The sequence below is a fragment of the Harpia harpyja genome, chromosome 4, assembly GCF_026419915.1.
Source record: "Harpia harpyja isolate bHarHar1 chromosome 4, bHarHar1 primary haplotype, whole genome shotgun sequence".
Classification (NCBI taxonomy): Eukaryota; Metazoa; Chordata; class Aves; order Accipitriformes; family Accipitridae; genus Harpia; species Harpia harpyja.
The window spans coordinates 86,112,408-86,128,819 of NC_068943.1; the positions used below are offsets into that span (position 1 = coordinate 86,112,408).

Below are 16,412 nucleotides of genomic sequence, written 5' to 3' on the forward strand. Positions count from 1 at the left end.
GGCCCGTGTGTGGCTACAGCCGGGACCCCCTCGGGTGCCACGACCCGCCAGACTCACCAAACTGCCCTCCTGCATTAGCCTCTGCTCCCTCGCTGCTGTTGCCAAACTGCATGAGCGAGTCCAGGGTGCGGGGGGACATGGGCAGGTCGATGCTGTTGCTGAAGGAGGTGCTGTCCGAGGGAGGAAGGGAAAAAAAAAACCAGAAACCTCCGGAGTCAGTGCCTGGCCAGAGCTCTCCGATACCCCCTCTCCCCCCTGACAGGCCCCAGGGCATGGCACAGCCAGTCTCAAGAGCTCTCCAGAGGAAAGGGGCCCCAGGAGGGGAAGAAGCAGCCTGCGGTTAGGGCAGCGAGCCAGAGCCTGGCTCAGCCCCCATGGTCTCCCCCTGCCCAGGCTGGGAGCCTCATGGTACCCAGGCAGAGTCCAGGCAGCGGTGGGAAGGAAACCCCCCTCAAGCAAGGCTGAGCACACAAATGCCGCCTCAGCACTCAGAGACACCCCCCAGGAACACTCACGGGGTGACACAGATGAACTTGGTCTTCAGATACGGAGCAGCACCTGCAGAGGAGTGAGCAGCCTTGTCACCAGCCGCCAGAGGAGGAACCCTGCTCTCCTCCCCCTCCAGAGCACAGACCTGCAGACAGAGCCCACCCTCCCAGCCCCGGCACAGCCCTCGCTGCCCGCACCCCATGGGGACCCCACTGCTAGTCCCCTGATGTGGCTATGCCCTCCAGGGACCAGCACAGGATCCTGGCTGGTGACAGCTCTTCCACCAGTGCTGTCCCTGGAGCCTCCTCACAACACGGGAGCCATGCTGGAGCGCAGAAAGTCAACAACTACCTGAGTCAGTAGCTTCAGAGTGCTCCTGGCTCTCAGAGCGGCAGTACTTCCCAAATGCCTCCTCCTTGGGGATGTCTGGGTACAGGTACACCAGGGGGGACACCAGGATGTTGGTGGCATCCATGATTTTGTAGCCCATGATGATCTCCGCAAACGACATGTTGTTCAGCTGCTGCTTGGTGTAAGGCTCCACGGACTGGATCTGGGTCTTCCCTGTACAAGGAGACTTTTGACACAGGGCAAGACACCCACGTTCCTCGGGCAAAGGCAGGGCCCTCCTCAAACACCCCAGGAGCAGCAGGGACAAGATCAGCCTGGGGCTGTGCTCAGCCTCACGAGGCACTCAGCAGACCACGGGACAGGACGGGGACCTGCCAGGTGGTTTCAGGGCCACAGAAAACTGCGCCACATGGGCGGCACATAGGCAGGGACGCTCAGGAGGCAGAGACCAGCAAAGGGCACCCAGGCTCAAAGAGTTAACCTAGGGAGAGTTCTTGTCAGGACAAGGACAAATAACAAGTGTTTTATCAGGGCGTTCCAAGCCCCCTTTAGAGCCAGGAACACTGGCTGAGAAAGGCACCGCACCCAGGGCAGCAAGGGGAAGAGCAACGTACCGCTGATGTCCTTCTCCACCCATGTGAAGGTGATGCCACCTTCCTTGCTGCTCTCGCTGAACCGCAGCAGGAAGGTTCCCGGAGGCTTGGTGCTCAGGATGGCTCGCTCCCGCTCCTTGCTGATGAACCCCATGATGTACCTGGGCAGCAGAAAGCAAGGAGAGCAAGGGTGGGTCAGGATACCGGGGCAGCTGTTCCAGGACGTGAACCCTGCCAGCTCTCTGCACAGCATCAAGCAGCAGCAGGACCTGGGCTGGCCACCAGCAGAGCCACCGGCATTTTAAGGACTCCCAGGTGGGTTTTCACTCTGAACCAGCCAACAGGGCATGGACAGAAAAAGCATCCCAGGAGAGCCCACCTGCACCTGGACGAGGCACCCCACTCCATCAGGACACAACTCGTGGGACCCCTCCCAAGGCCCAGCCCAACCAAGGGTCTCTGGACCGACACTGGCCGAGGCTCACCCTTCGTTCCACAGCGCCAGGATGTACTTTTTCACCAAGTCAATGATGTTGTCCAGCCAGACCCAGAAAGAAAAGCCTTTGCCAGCCATGTTCTCCTGAGGAAGAGGGCAGAGAGGCCATGAGCATGGCTTGGAGGAAGGGAACAGCCAAGGGAAGGTGCTCAGGGGAAGAGAGCAAGTTATACCTTGCAGAACTTGGCCCAGGTGATCTGACAGCCAGAGTAATTCACACCTGGCCCTGGCAGAGAACAGGAGCATCAACATTTAGATAGAGCTGTTCTTCCAAAGACACCACACTTCCAGGGAGCAACCCAAGGTTTGTGTTGTTTGGGAGAAAACCAAGCAACTGAAAATTATAGCTCCCCTCCCAAACAACACGATCTTGCTCCTGTATTGCATTTACAGATGGGGAGCCACCCTGAGGGACAGCAGGGACGGGCAGGACACCCACAGCAGGTTACCTAGAAGTTTTTCTGCCAGCGTTGTCAGCTGCTCGATGCTGAGGCCGCGCTTTGTGGTGGAGGAGAACTGCCAGCTCAGCACCTCTGCCACCTGGTCCCAGGTCCCAATGGGAGGCTTGGTGAAGAAGTTCACGTTCTGCATGAGGGAAAACACAGGCCTGAGCAGGACACGGGACAGAAGCAGGGCCAGGTCCTGCCCCAGCCCTGCTCCCAGGCCACAGCTTCCCTCTCCCTGCCTGCAGCCTGCCTGCTGGGACACTCTGATCCCAAAGCCTGCACTGCTGCTCTGCCAGCTGCCCCCACAGCGCCGGGCCCTACCTTGGGGTTGTTGGTCAGCATGTTGTACCACAGGATGGATGCCCAGGCATTGGGCATCTGGCAGATGTTGGAGATGACCACCACAGGCAGTGAGTGGGTCTGCAAAGACAGGATGTGACCATGGGCTGGGACATCTCCCAGGGCTCCCCTGCACCCAGGCCCATGGCAGTGACAGGCAGTAACCCACAGCTCACCTCCAGGTCGATCTTCAACCCCTGGTGATACACCTCTGTCTCGAAGGTGATGAGGTGCAGCTCCTCAGTGACTATCAGCGAGGCCTAAGGTGGAAGAGGACACAATGAGCACGCAGGAGACACCCGCCCTCAGCCTGACACACGGCCATCAGGCCCAACGCTGCTGCTTAGGTCTGGGTGAAGAGGGCTGGTCTGGCAGCTGCCAACACACCAGAGGGTGCCTGTGGACACTCCCTCTCAGGGCAGGGCTCCTGCTTCCCTCATGGCTCAGCTGCTCAACAGGGAGCCAGACAGGGAGCAATGCTGCTGGCAAAGGGCTCTCCTACCCAGGGCTCCCCCAGCACTTACATCGCAGTTGGCTCTGCCTCCATTACCGCACCGTTGCTCCCGCAGGGTCTGTGGAGAGAAGGAACAGGCTGAAGCAACACCGTGACGGCACACGGCCTTAACAGGAGCAACCTGAAAGCTCGTGGTACCTACCAGGTGCTTGAACTCTGCTGAGAGGCTACCATTGTTTGACTCCTCCATGTTCATGACCTTGGTGTTTGTCCCCAGGATGTTAAACTTTCGGGACCTCGAAAGAGGAAAGACAGAGCGTGGCTGACAGGGCCTCTCAGAGCGAACGTGCAGCAGACGTTTGCCAGGATTAAAAACAGAAGCAAGAAAAGAAAAGACATTGCACTTACCCCCGAAGTGCTGCAACATCCCCAGAGTCCCTAGGAAAGGGGAGAGACACACCCAGTCATGGCCATGGCCTTCCCACCCTGATGTAGACCAGCTGGTGTGTGGGGCTGGCTACATCACAACATCGAGTCCCACAAGCCCCCCAAGGCTGTCCCCCAACATAGGAACAAACCCCTGGGACCCAGTGCCACCCTGCGCCCTCCCCTTCTACTGGGGTCACGCTGGCCCTCGGTGCAGGGATGGAGCCTGACCCAACGGCAGCAGGAACAAGTCCCACTCCAGTAACCCCACTCAAAATCGCCAGGATCAGAGCACAGGACTCACTTGTCAATGCAGACTTTAATTTTCAGCTGATAGTTCAGCTCTGGAAACTTGACCAACAACCTGCAAAGAGTTAGCAGATACGGAGTGTGAGCATGAAGATCCTGCGCATGCAAGCAACTCCAATTCAACACAGCATCTGGCACAGACTGCAGAACAGCTGGATGGACAGCAGTGCTGTGTGCATCCCCCCAGCAAGCAGCACCGCAGTTCACACCACAAAATTCACAGAGATGCGGTATTACCCAGCTCCTCCGGCATCCCTGAGCCCGTCTGCACGCAGACCTGTGACACGTCAGCCCCGACACCTGTCCCCAGAACTGGGGAGGTGCCCATGCTCCCCTGAGCACCCTGAGAAGGGCTCGGTTTGGCTGCTGACTGCCCGCACCAGGCAGACATCTGCTCTGAACAAACACCCGCCACACTGCTCTGTGGCAAGATGCTGCCACATCCCAAGGGGGCAACAGGGGCACAGCTGGGAGATGCTGAAGAAGTTCCAGGTAGAGCTTGGTGTTGGAGCAGCCGCTCTCTGTGGAGGCTGGCAGGGAACACAGGCCAGCTGAGAGGCAGCTGGCCAGAGATGCGTTGACTCTTCCTGCTCCCCACCCCTGCAGCGGGATTTACCAGAACTCCGGCTGCCTCCAGGAACGCAGCAGAGCCCCAGCCAGCAGCCACCATCCCTGCACTGAGTCACACAGGCGGCACTCCAGCAGGGCCAGCCTGCTGGGATTCATTCCCTCCCAGCACCAGCACTCCCCAGGCAAGCTGGAGGCTGGATCTGCACCAGCATCTCCTTCGGAGAGAGATCCTGCTTTGCTTTCCCCCACACGGCTCATTTCCCCTGCCCGTAGTGCAGCAGGATCGCAAGGGCCAGTGACCCACCTGACTTTGGTGGTGAACTGCACGCCAGTTTTGATGACCAGGGGCCGGTCAGGGTGCATGGGCATGCAGGGCTGCCTCTCCACAACGAAAGCACTGCAGGGAAAGGCACAAGAACCACAGTTAAACCTCAGCCTGGCCCAGCATGCTCACTGCCCACCCCTCCACCCGCTGCCTGTGACCAGGGGACTGTCCACAGCTGCCTCCCAGCCCTTGGCACCTTTTCATCAGGTTCCTGAACAGCTCCACAATCCGCTCCTCCAGCATGGGCCGGTGTTGGACAATTGGGTCACCCTTGTAGGACACTTTCTGCTGCAGTTCTTCCAACTTCTTGATCTGCTGCCGGGTCTGTAGCTGTGATTCAGCAAGAGAGGTTATCCTAGGGGAGCAGGAAGAACCAGTGTTAGCTCTGGCTGCCGAGCCCCGCATGGTCCCAGCCCGCAGAGCCCTCCTCTTCTCTTGCTTGGGCAAGAGAGGATGCTCTCTGTACCAGACCAGCAGAGAACAGAACATGCCTATGGCTCCCGGCCCAGCACATTTTTCTAGGCCATGCATTACAAAAGAAACCTACACGCACCCTACACGCAGAGACACAACAGGAACTTCTCACAGCAGCCTCAAAATCCCACAGGCCTGGGGCTAACCATTCCAGCACTAGTGCCCACTATCGAGGATCAGCCTGACTAGCGGATTACATTTATGCTTGCAGGCATCAGAAGCCATTTTGCAAAGATGTTTCCAGAGGCAAAGAGCTCATTTCCACTGCAGGTGTTTGAATGCCACCTCTCTGGTAACTGATCCAACCCCCAGCCAGCTCCTACCAGTTCTCGAGCCGGTCTAAGCAGATATTTGGTGGGCCACCAATGCAGGCGATCTGCTGCCGTCTCTTCCAGTCTGCCAATTCCTCATCTGCCAGCATCTTCTGCACATACTCCATAGCTGACAACAGTCCAGCCAGCTCACTCACAATACCCTGTCAAAAAAGAAAGCAGAACCTTCAACACCCTCTGACTCCCTCCGAGATCTGCAAGTTTTACATTCACAGACAAGAAAGAAGTCGCCCAGGGCTGCGTTTCCAGCACTGCTCTCAGTTCTGGCCATGCAGGAACACCAAACACATACCCCAGAAAAAAGGGCACCACTGCACCCCAGGGGGATCTGGAGGGCCAGCTGCACGACATACCCTTCGCATTTGGTCCAGCGCCGTGAGCATCTGTTCCAGCTGCTGCATTTTCTGCCGGGTCACCGACTGATTGTTTCCATTCAGGTCCTGCATGTCTGTGCAAAGAGGTGAGAAAGCTTCAGGCATGCACATGGACTCCTCCTACCCTCCCAACCATCACACAAACAAAAGACTTCCACTGCAAAGGAGCGGGCACCCTAGAAAAACTTTAATAGTTAAGCAGCGATCTCACACAGCCTCTAAGCACCTTGCTGGCTTTCCTGCAGGCACAGCAGCGCTATCGCCCCCACACGCCATTTCTCTGCTCACAGGCAGAGCTCTGGTTCAACTTCCCTGGAGGCAGTGTCAGAAGGCAAGGCTTCTCCAATTGCCATGCAAATGTCCTAAGCCTAAGCCACCCTTCCTGCTTGGAGAGGAGGCACCGGGAAGACTGGAACATGCCCTCCAGTAAGTTTCCTAGCAGGAACACACTTTGGTTTGCCAGATGCTAATGAGCTTCCATTACCTCCTTGGCTTTTCAAAGTCTTGTAGTTAAAATCAAAGTCATCCTGGAGATTCTCCACCACTTTCATCTTCTGCTCCAGATCCTGCAAGGCAAGAGATGTGGATTTATTCAAAGCACTAAATCACCCCAGTGGGTAAAGGAGAAAGTGCCTAGGCAGCACTCATACCTGCACCCTCTTCCTCACATCCTGCAGATGCTGCTCCAGCATCTGCTGCTTTTCCGTCACTACAGCTGCTGTCGGATGTGTTGCCTGTCCCCCTTGCTGCAGAGGGGACAAGGAGGGCATTAGAACAGGGCCACGACCCAGGGACACTCCCCTCCCTGCCTGAGGAGCTTTTGCAGGAAGGGTCTTCACACCCTCACTAACAAAACCCAGTGCAGCCAGCTGCTCGCTTGCAGCATTAGCTCCAGGGCTGCACAGCAAGGTGCACGGTGCAGGGCGCACCCCAAGCAAGGGGCAAGAGGAGAGACGGATGCACAAAGCTAACAGCCACCCCAGACAGAGAGCACCCAGGCTGCATCCTGGTGGGAAGCAGCTGCTGCCCAGAGAGCAGAAGTTATCAGCCACCGCAGCTGGACCATACCTCAGCACAAAGCAACTATCATTATTGAAGGAAGCAAGTGGGGAGCTTCGGACTGCAGCTTCCCTTCAGCATTGAGCACCTGCACAGCGCTGCTGGGTGGGCGGTGGGACAAGCCACTGACCTGCGCTGCGGTGGCAGCCGTCTGGAGGAGCCGGGACTCTTCCCACAGGCAGCGAGCCACAATGCGGGCTATTTCCATCGGCTTCTCCAAGTATCTGCTCTGTAAAAGGTTCAAATCCCCAAGTTTAGCAGGCACAATGTAACTCCCAGCATCCTTTAGGGCTGTGGGTCGTGAGCTGTGCTGAGGAAGCCGTTGGACTTCCACAGGCTCCCCCCATGCCTCCCCATGCCAAACCAGCGCTTCCCGTCTCACCTGCAGGAACTGCTTGATGCGCCGCAGGTTGTGCTGGTACAAGACGTTGGACTCCTGCAGGAAGCGGCTGTACTGCTGGTCGATCTCCCCCAGCAGGTTGTGGAACACCAGTGTGGCATGCGACTCCTTGCTGGCGGCGTACGCCCTGCACGAGGGAGGGCAGAGTCCTGGGTGCCCGGCGCAGGGGAAGGGGCAAGGCAGCGCTGCAGCCAGTGCTGCAGGCAGGGCACGTCTGCTCACGCCTGCCGTCCCCCACGCAATTTAACACCCCAGCCATCTTCCTAACCTGCACCAGAGCAAGGGCCAGAGCAGGCCTGACTTGCTTCATGCCAATAAACCAAGCCCTTGGACTGCACCTGCAAGGGCAGCGCGACAGAGGTTTTGGACTCAGGCTTAAAGTCTGGCCTTAAGCCAGGCAGACAGTGCATGCAAGCACCTCACCAGTCCCATGTGCTCTCTGGATGGGATCCAGGAATCAGTGCTCTGTGTCAACCTCGCTTACAACAGAGGTCTATATAAGTCAGCCCTGGACGGGGACACCTCCGCTTTGGAGCTCTCCCTTCTCCTGGTCCGGGGTCTGGCACTATGCACACAGAGTCCCACTCCCCTTCCTGCCACACGAGCCTCAGGGAGGAAGACCAGCCCTGCCACGTCAAGAGCCCAGGGAAAGTGGCAGAGCTCCTCCAGACCTGCTACCTCCCCAGAGCAGGTGTCCGGAGCAAAGTCCCTACGCCGGCATTTCGCAAGGCCTTACCAGTCCTGGCTCTCAATCCATGGGGCCAGAAACTGCCGGAGCTCCATGGGAAAACTGTCGCTGTAGAGCTGGTGGAGCTGCTCCAGGTATCGCGTGTCAAGCTGCTGCAGCTGGTTCCACTGAGCCATCCTGGCCAGCTCCGGAGACCTGGTGGGATGGGCACACATGCTGCTCAGAGCTGGCACCCAGGACTCTGGATCCAGACTCCCTCCTGCCAGCCATTCGGCAGGACCCAGCCACAACCGCTGCTCCCCTTTGGGGAGGGCTGATGGGGCAAGAACCAGAGACAGCCGGGGCACGGCGAGCCCAGGGCACACAGCTCCGAGAGGGCTGGTGCTGGCAAGGGCCAGGCTGTGCCCATCCCTCCAAGGGCAGCTGCTGTGTGCACAGCTCTGGGCCCACGACACTGCAGAGCACCAACGCACCCCGAGGGATGAGCCCAGGCCCGGTGTCCCTGAGGAGCTGATCACACATCCAGGAGCTGGTTCCTCTTCAGCAAAATCCAGCCCGAGCCAGTAGCCACAGGACCAGTTCAAGGAGCCCTGGGACCAGCACCAGTTTGTGCTTCCAGGCTGGGCTCCGGCAAGGCAAGAGTGGCTGCCAGCTCCAGCTGGCAGGGCAGGCACCTCTGCTGCCGTCACCCGTGGGCGGGCCTGGGTCAAGAGAAGGCAGAACTGCAGACTGAAAATGCATCCTTAGTGTGGGAATACTGGCACGCACGCCTCAGGGAGGTTGGGGAAGGAACCAGCCTGGCTGCGAAGGGAAAAGCCCTTTTCACGCCCGCCGACATCCGTGCCACAGCACTCGGCCCCGGAGCCCCCGACGGCGCAGGACACGGCCACGCAGCCTCGCCTGCCTGCAAGGGTGAGCGGCAAAGCAGCCAGAGCACCAAAAAGTGAGGGCCCAGCAGCACCACTTCATCCCGAGAGCTCAACTCGAAATCCAGCCAAAGGCAAGCGTGGAAGGCGGCTTCGGCCCCAGCCCAGCCAAGCTTCCCAAGAAGAGCGGTGGCAGAAAGGTTTCACTCCAGCTGCCCCAGCTGCAAAGCTGAATAAAGCCCAGATTCTGACTCATTCTTTTTTCACCACATCATGAAATTAATCTGAAACATCTGAGCTCAGAACAGCAGAGCTCACGCTGGCACCGGCAACCAGTGGCCATTTGCACCGGATTACAGGAGCAGAGCAGGCAGGCCCTGGCTGCTGAGCTGAGCCTCATCCTCTCCCACCCCTGTGGAGAATCTCACAGCCCACAAACCCCGAGGTCTCGGGGAGGCACAAGCCCGCAGGGCTGGGTGCAGCCCCAAGCAGGTCAGGCCAGATGCAGTCGCTCTTACAAACCCAGTCAGGTAGGAAGCCTCACTTCTCAGCGCTACTCACACCGCAGGGTCAGAGAGAGGTTAAAAGTTATGTCATAGGCAGCTCCGAACACCGTCAAACCCCTCAGACCTGCGCTGAGCTGCGCAGAAGCTCCCCGAGCACAGGGAACACAGCTTTGGGCTCGGCTTCAGGAGTTGAGCTTCCATCTGTCCTGCTTCAGCCTGGCAAGCACCGAGCTTCCCCACACGAGAGCACACTTCCCAAGTGCCTGCCTTCGGCAAAGCTTTCTCCTAGAGAGACGCACCATTTCCCAAAGCTTTCCTACCTTCTTGCCACAGGGGAAAAGAGGGGTCTTGGGCATGTAGGTCACCAGCGACAGGTACAAGGCTTTAATCTGGTGCCAATGTCTTCCAGGCGCCCTCCGGCCAGAGGTGCGCATGCCTGCCTCTGCTCCGGGAGGCAGGGAAGGAGCTGCAGAGCTTACAGTAAGTGCAGAAGGCGGAGACTGCCAGGAAACAATAGAAACAAGGAAGGAGCAATTTTCGAGTTAGCGACTTGTATATCGATGGAAATCAAACTAATGCTAACGAGGGGACCAGGACCGCAAGCTGTGCTCAGGGAGCAAAGGCACAGAGCTTTGCTCTACGCCAGCACAAAGTCACTTCCCTGCAGAAAGCTGTTTGCTCTTCCCAAAGGTCACTGCAGCAAGTGACGCGCCAGCTGGGGTTTGGGGACGGCTGGGCAGCCAGCGACCAGCAGCCAGGCTGGCGGCCCAGCTGGTGCTGCAGGAGCAGAGCACAGGCAATGGGGCCCAGCACCAGCCATGAGTCCCAGGCTGGCCCTGGGCTCGGTGTGGGTCAGGGCACCGCACTCCATCCCGCAGCACCGTGGGCACAGGAGCCCGCCGCAGCTTCTGCGGGAGCAAACCATCACGGTGGGGCAGCCCCGAGGAGCCAGCGCGAAGGAAATCACAGCAAATGCCCCAGGAGGTGTGAAGGTCTGGGAATAGGCCAGCAGCAGGAGGGGTGCCGGGAGGCACAGAGCAGCGCCCAACAAGCAGAGTGAAGAGGAGGCAGATGGGAGGATGGCCACGCCACCCCTCGAGATGGGATTTATTCCCCTCCAGCAAACCAGGCTGCTCTGCCCTAGGCCCCAGGATGGGCTGGAAGCAGGTGAGGACACAAGTGAGAGCAGCTGTTCCACCTAGGAGCCAAGCAGGCTTTTATTAGGCAGGACAGACATTTACGAAGCCTTAACGGCAAGTAAGGCTTCCCTGGGCACACAGTAGCATCAGGCAGGAGTTTTGAACCTCGCCTGGAGCACAGAGCTGGGTACTTGTGCAGACTTCCAGCAGCACAAGAGATGACCACGGGCACCCTGCCACCACCCGCAGCTGCCCACCCGCAGCTCCCATGCCCCGAGGCCCCGCTTGACCACGAGGGGCTGCACAGCATAGAGAGCTGGGTTTCATTAGCAGCTTCTCCAAGATGGGCCCACATATCAGATCACTGTCACCTGACACTTTCAACATCACTGTATGTAGTGCTCTTCTGATCTTTGCTGCACGTGACACTTTCCCCATTTTTCTGGATGCTTTTTGAAAAGGAGAGAAAAGGGGAACAACCTGTTGTGGACTGAGACACAGGGAGAAGACAGACACTGGCACCTGACACGGAGTTAAAGAGGTTTTCAGAACTTTACAGCATCGAACAGGCCCAAAGACAGGAGCAACATCCACAGGACATTAACCTTGAACAACAACCCTCTGGCACAACCCTCAGTGAAGGCCATGTGAACCAAGCCTGTTTTCAATGGAGCAATAAGTGAAAGGGAGGAGGAGAGAGACCCCAGCCCATGCAGAAGCCTGTAAACAACAGATACTCCTTCAGCCTCAGAGAAAGACTTCCCTTGATGTGACAGGGCCTTTGCAGCCCCAGAACTTTTGTTTTCTGCAACTGCAGACCAAGAAAGGCTGGGCCATTAGCTGCAGTTCATGGCTGCGTACTGGGCATCACATCAAAGCCCCCATTCTGCAGTGAATTCAGCTGTTTGCTGGCTGTTTGGCTGCAGCAGCATGTGGAGTGCTCCCTACACACAGGCAGCTGTGGTGTGTTCACAGCCCTTTTAACTTGGTACTGGAGGCTATTATTACAGCGTGAACCATACAGTGCTGCTTCTGGGGGGGGAAAACCCCAACAAATACATGGGCCAGGCAACAGCTGAAAACCTACAAGCCACCAGAGTGCCCTGCCTGCCGCTGAGCTCAGCCACCTCATTTCCTATTGCACCACCGCGACGGCAACCCCGTGCAGCCTGTCCAGAAATGGTAGCCACTGCCCCAGCCTGTCTCCTGCCAGAGCAGCGTCCCCAGCCCTGAGCCAGGAGCCGAGGACCGGTGCTGCAGCATCGCCATTGCACGGGAGCCAGCTTCCTGGGCACTGCCAGTGCGGAACGGCTCATGGACAGACTTTCTCCTATCAGGCTGCAGCAGCTGAACCAGATGCCACTTCACTGGACCCTCCTTGATCCAAGCGGATCTTCCACAAGAAAGCCACAACCTGGGTATTTCAGGGCAGTACTGGAGCCCCAATCTGCAGTGCACCAAAAGGCCAAAAGCAAAGCCCTCAGGCTGCCGCGCAGAAGCGGCATTTGGACAGGAATCAGCCACTTCTCACTGCCACAAATAGCTGCAGGATGAGCCACCGTGGCAGCCCGGGCTCCCGCTCAAGCACGAGATCCTCCCCGCTGCAGCGCATGCTCCGCGGCCGCAGGAAGCCGGCGCCCTGCCAGGGCCCCAACACCGCACACCGTCGTACCGATCCATAAAAAACAGAACTAGCACGCAGCGAAACATGAGCTGCTCTGCCTCTTCCCACCGCAGGCACCTCCTTGCAAGGCGAGCAGCCGAGGAAGCAAAGGAAGTCACTGCAGACCACAAGCACAAGTACGGAACCACCACGGCAGGCTCGCCCCGCGTGGGAGCGGGGCAGCAGCCTGCAGAGAAGGCCGCTGCCTGCTAGCTGTGCCTGCAGCCAGCCCAGGGCAGGACACTGTCTCTGCTCGCCATCCCCAGAGGCTCCACGGCACCCAGTTCTCACCTCGAGGGATCTCTCGGCCTCGAGATGGGCTTTGCTAGAATATGGGCTCATGCCAACAGAGACAGGTCCACTGCAGTGGGTGACAGGAGGGCACGCAGCCCCGGGGAGGGGGCCCCATGACAGAGACTGCCTGGCCCACTGTCAGCTCAGGGAAGGATGTGGGAAGACAGGACCAGCTGGGAGCAGGAAGCAGTCAGGAAGCCAAAAGCCTCCTCTCCCTCCCGAAGGGCTGAGAGGAGATGTTGCCTCCTTTGGTGCAGCACCGAGCTCCAGCTCCTCCAGCATCAACAGAAGGCAGCCAGGCAGCCTGAAGCACTGACTGTCCCAGAGGGAAAGGGTCCCTGTGACACTCCTTATTGTCACAGTCAGCAGCGTTAGGGAAGCTCTGATCTCATCAGCCCTGAAACCCCACGCAGGAGCCTCTCCCCAGCCAGCCCTGCCACTGGGAAGCCTCCGTTGACTGGGTTTAAAGATCTGAGGGTTGAACCTTTCCGATTCCGCTGGGCTTGCCTGTCTCTGCGGTTAGCGTCTCCTCCCGTCTCTGGAACGGAGCCAGGGAGCAACCGATGCAGCCAGGGCCAAGCACGGCATGATGCAAGCCCAGGGGTAAACACACTGTCCAGAGCTCAGAGCAAAGCTGCTAAAAGTAACTCAAGAGCTAAAGTTCATCTTTCTTTAGCTCCCCTGCAAGGACAGAGCACGAGAGCCGGGCCTGAGCTGTGTGGCGTCACTGGCAGCTCGGCAGAGCTCTGCACACTCAACAGCCTTATTTAAAACAGGGCTGCTGCCCTGGAAGCAGTCCCACAATTGCCTTCCATCTGCTTTCTCGTTTCTGGGACGCGCCTGAGAACAGCTCTCGCCTGTGCCCCCACAACAAGCAGCAATGACCCCCGGGGCAATGCGTATGGGGGGAATCACCAGAGAGGGCCTTGAAAGGACTGTGGCACTTCTCATCCCCTGCAGTGTCACGAGCAGGAGGAAGCTCAGTTACCGATAGCACCGCATAGGTCACATTAACAGAGTTATCACCAGTGGGAGCATCACAGACTCATGACAGATGCCATCAACAACGCTTCATGGGAGCCCCGGCTTTCCAACAAACTGCTGCACTGACACCAGGTGCCTCACTGCCCCAGCTTCCACACAACAGGCTGATGAAAAACTGTTCTTCTACAACAAAGCAGCTAATTGCTCCAGGCAAACACAAGAGCAAGTTTTGAAAAGGCTATTAGGATAACTTGGCTCGGCTCCTCTGGAGTGTTTTCAAAGCCAGCCCTGGAGGTGGAAAAACAGAGCAGCGATGCAGAGATTTGTGAAAGGAGAAGAGGGTGACAGCACAGGGCAGATGGAGGCTCTGGGAGACCTCGCAGCCACAGCACCGAGTTTCCTGATCAACCCACAGGCCACAGCTGGCTGTTCCTCACTGCAGCTCAGCAGCTCTCCAGGGTCCATCCCACCACATAACTCTCACTGCAGAAGCTGCGAGTAATGCTGTCACCATCCCCCCCCAGGGCAGAGGATGCCCAGCCGCACACCCCTCCTGTCCTCTGCCACCACAACTCCAGCAGCTCCGAGAGATCCACAGGAAACAGCAGAAGAGGCTGCACTGGGGAGTGACAGCGACAGCAATCACTTTCAGGGTGGAAATGGGGTCAACTGCCCTGAGGTGCACACACAGGCAGGGACAGTACCCTGCAGATGCAGAAGGGACCTTCTCTGGAGTGGGCCCAGGGCAGCCCACCCTCCCCACTTGGGAGGCCACCCCTGCTCCCCCCACACTGCCGGTCCTCCAGCTGCGCCCCTCCAACAGGCGCACATGGGTGTGCACAGGCAGCCTGTGGAACAGGAGTCACGCACACCATGGGACAGTGTTGTGCTGAGTGGTGGGAAGCTGACAGGCAGCGCGGAGGCCGGCAGCAGGCAGGAGTGGTGGGCAGAGCTGTCAGCACCCGCAGAGCACTCGGGCGACTCGGCCACACGGCTCATATTCACCCGAGATGCATGACCCGACAGCTCTGCTCTGCACCTGCTCCTCGGCCACCCTGCCTCACATCTACTGCTGGCAAGGATTGTTATCGAACCAAAGCCTGCTCCAGGCAGAAGACCCCCAAGCGAGACATTGCTGAGCAGTTCTGTTCAAGGGGTGGCTAAAGCTGCAGCCCTGAGCTCACAGCTCTACTAGAGAGGTCAATCAGGTCTTCAAGCCTTGGTCTGCCCAGGTGCAGGACCCTCAGTTAGGCTTTCAGTCTTGGTTACGAGTCATTTCATCAGCATGAACATTTCACCACTGGGACAGGCTGCATCAACATCTGTCCTGAACCCTTGCTCAGGCAATCTGGAGTTTGCGGCCCAAGGGCTGTCCTACAGTTAAACCCCCCCAAAGCACACGGACCGTGTGAGAGCCCACCATCCGGGCTCACCAAAACCAGACCAGGCAGCAGCTCCTCGGGCCCTACCAGTCCAGATGCTTCTCGCTCTCCGATAAGCCCATTTAGGCTTTGAACCCTCTGTTGGGGTTTGCGCAGTGTAAGCACGCTTCACCAGCGGACCCAGCTCTGCATCGCTGCTTGGGGAGCGGGGACCCCGCACGCAGCGCACGACGACGCCAGTGCCGTGGGAGCTCGGAGCCTCACCGGCTTCTGGGAGCTGCCCCTACCCAGCCAGGACTCGCTCTGCGCCTGCTGGGAACTGCGGGAAGGAAAAAAATCCCATTTGCTGCAAGACTAGAGGTTTAGGTTAATTAGTACCTCCCCAATTGCTACTACCCCGGGAGCGCGGGGTGCTGCCCTCACCTGCTGCTGGGCACCCGCTCGCGGCGGCACCAGGCCCAGCCCGGCCGCCGGGACGGGCCGCAGCGGGAACCAGCTGCCGCCTCCCAGCAAAAGTGAAACCGCCGGCCCCGAGGGCAGGGACAGGCCCCGGCCGACGGGGGAGGCTCCCGGGAAAGACCCCGCTGCGTGCGGCTGGGGGCTGCGCCCTCCGCCCCGACGGCCCCGCAGACACCCGACGGGCCGGAGGCGCTGCCGGAGCGGCCCCCCCGCCACCCCGGGCGGGGGTGGACCGAGGCTACCGCGGCGGCGGCAGCAGCCGTGCCCCCCCCCCCCCCGCCACGGCTCAGCCCCACCGAGGTGAGCAGCCCCGGCCCCAAAGCGGCTCGGGGAGGGGGGGGGGCGGATACCGGCGCCCCGGGCCCGGGCACCTAGCCCCGGCGGACACCCAGCCCCGGGCCTGCGCACCCGGGCCCTGACACCCGGTTCCCCGGTGCCAGCCTGCCCCCGGGGCTCAGCAGCAGCGGGCCCGGGCACTCGGCGGCCCTGGCCGAGCCTCCCGGCACCTGGTCCCCGGCCCCACAGTCCCGTCCCGTCCCCCCCCACCCGCTCACCGGCGGTCCCGGGCGGGGCGGGGCGGGGCGGCGGCTCCCGGTGCCGGCGACGATCGCGTCCGGACCCTGCCCGAGTGACGAGAAACCTGCTGCCCGCCCGGCCCCGCCCCACCCCTCGCGTCACGCCGAGCGCGGCCAATAGCGGCGCGGCGCTCCCGCAGCCCCTGCGAGGGACAGGCCGTGACGGCCAATCAGCGCGGCCGCCCCCAGCGCCTCGTCACGGCTCGCGGCGGGGCGGGGGGGGGGGGCTGCCCCGTGCCGGCTGTTCCCGGACGGCGCCGCCTCCCGCCGTTGGGCGGAGCTGGGGAGGGGGCGGCGCGGCGGGGGGGGCGGCGGCTGCCGGGAACGGCCGTGCGGGAAACCCAGCTGAGTTCCGGGCAGCGCCCTGACGTCAGCGCGCGGCCCGCGGCCGCCGCCACCGCCTCTTAAAGGGGCAGCGC

At 59.9% G+C, this 16,412-nt stretch overlaps 1 protein-coding gene across 5 annotated transcripts in view; it reads right to left on the bottom strand.

Moving 5' to 3' along the window:
• The window catches only part of STAT3 (signal transducer and activator of transcription 3), an 81,297-nt gene that overhangs the window by 2,194 nt on the left and 62,691 nt on the right, over nt 1–16,412 (bottom strand). The window contains exons 2-24 of one of the 5 annotated variants that reach the window (XM_052785502.1): nt 15,973–15,998; nt 8,174–8,320; nt 7,420–7,564; nt 7,168–7,266; nt 6,629–6,724; nt 6,463–6,544; nt 5,958–6,052; nt 5,596–5,747; nt 4,995–5,153; nt 4,778–4,870; nt 3,899–3,958; nt 3,577–3,606; nt 3,371–3,464; nt 3,239–3,286; nt 2,891–2,974; nt 2,697–2,795; nt 2,379–2,514; nt 2,103–2,155; nt 1,919–2,013; nt 1,455–1,594; nt 838–1,053; nt 516–558; nt 58–170 (exon numbers count right to left, since the gene is read on the bottom strand). In XM_052785502.1, the coding sequence (XP_052641462.1) occupies nt 58–170; nt 516–558; nt 838–1,053; nt 1,455–1,594; nt 1,919–2,013; nt 2,103–2,155; nt 2,379–2,514; nt 2,697–2,795; nt 2,891–2,974; nt 3,239–3,286; nt 3,371–3,464; nt 3,577–3,606; nt 3,899–3,958; nt 4,778–4,870; nt 4,995–5,153; nt 5,596–5,747; nt 5,958–6,052; nt 6,463–6,544; nt 6,629–6,724; nt 7,168–7,266; nt 7,420–7,564; nt 8,174–8,301 (2,260 nt within the window). In that variant the 5' untranslated portion in view covers nt 8,302–8,320; nt 15,973–15,998. Of the gene's footprint in view, nt 1–57; nt 171–515; nt 559–837; nt 1,054–1,454; nt 1,595–1,918; nt 2,014–2,102; nt 2,156–2,378; nt 2,515–2,696; nt 2,796–2,890; nt 2,975–3,238; nt 3,287–3,370; nt 3,465–3,576; nt 3,607–3,898; nt 3,959–4,777; nt 4,871–4,994; nt 5,154–5,595; nt 5,748–5,957; nt 6,053–6,462; nt 6,545–6,628; nt 6,725–7,167; nt 7,267–7,419; nt 7,565–8,173; nt 8,321–9,817; nt 9,841–15,972; nt 16,110–16,412 lie in introns of those variants that run through there. The other 4 variants (XM_052785504.1, XM_052785503.1, XM_052785506.1 and 1 more) reach the window with 4 other exon arrangements.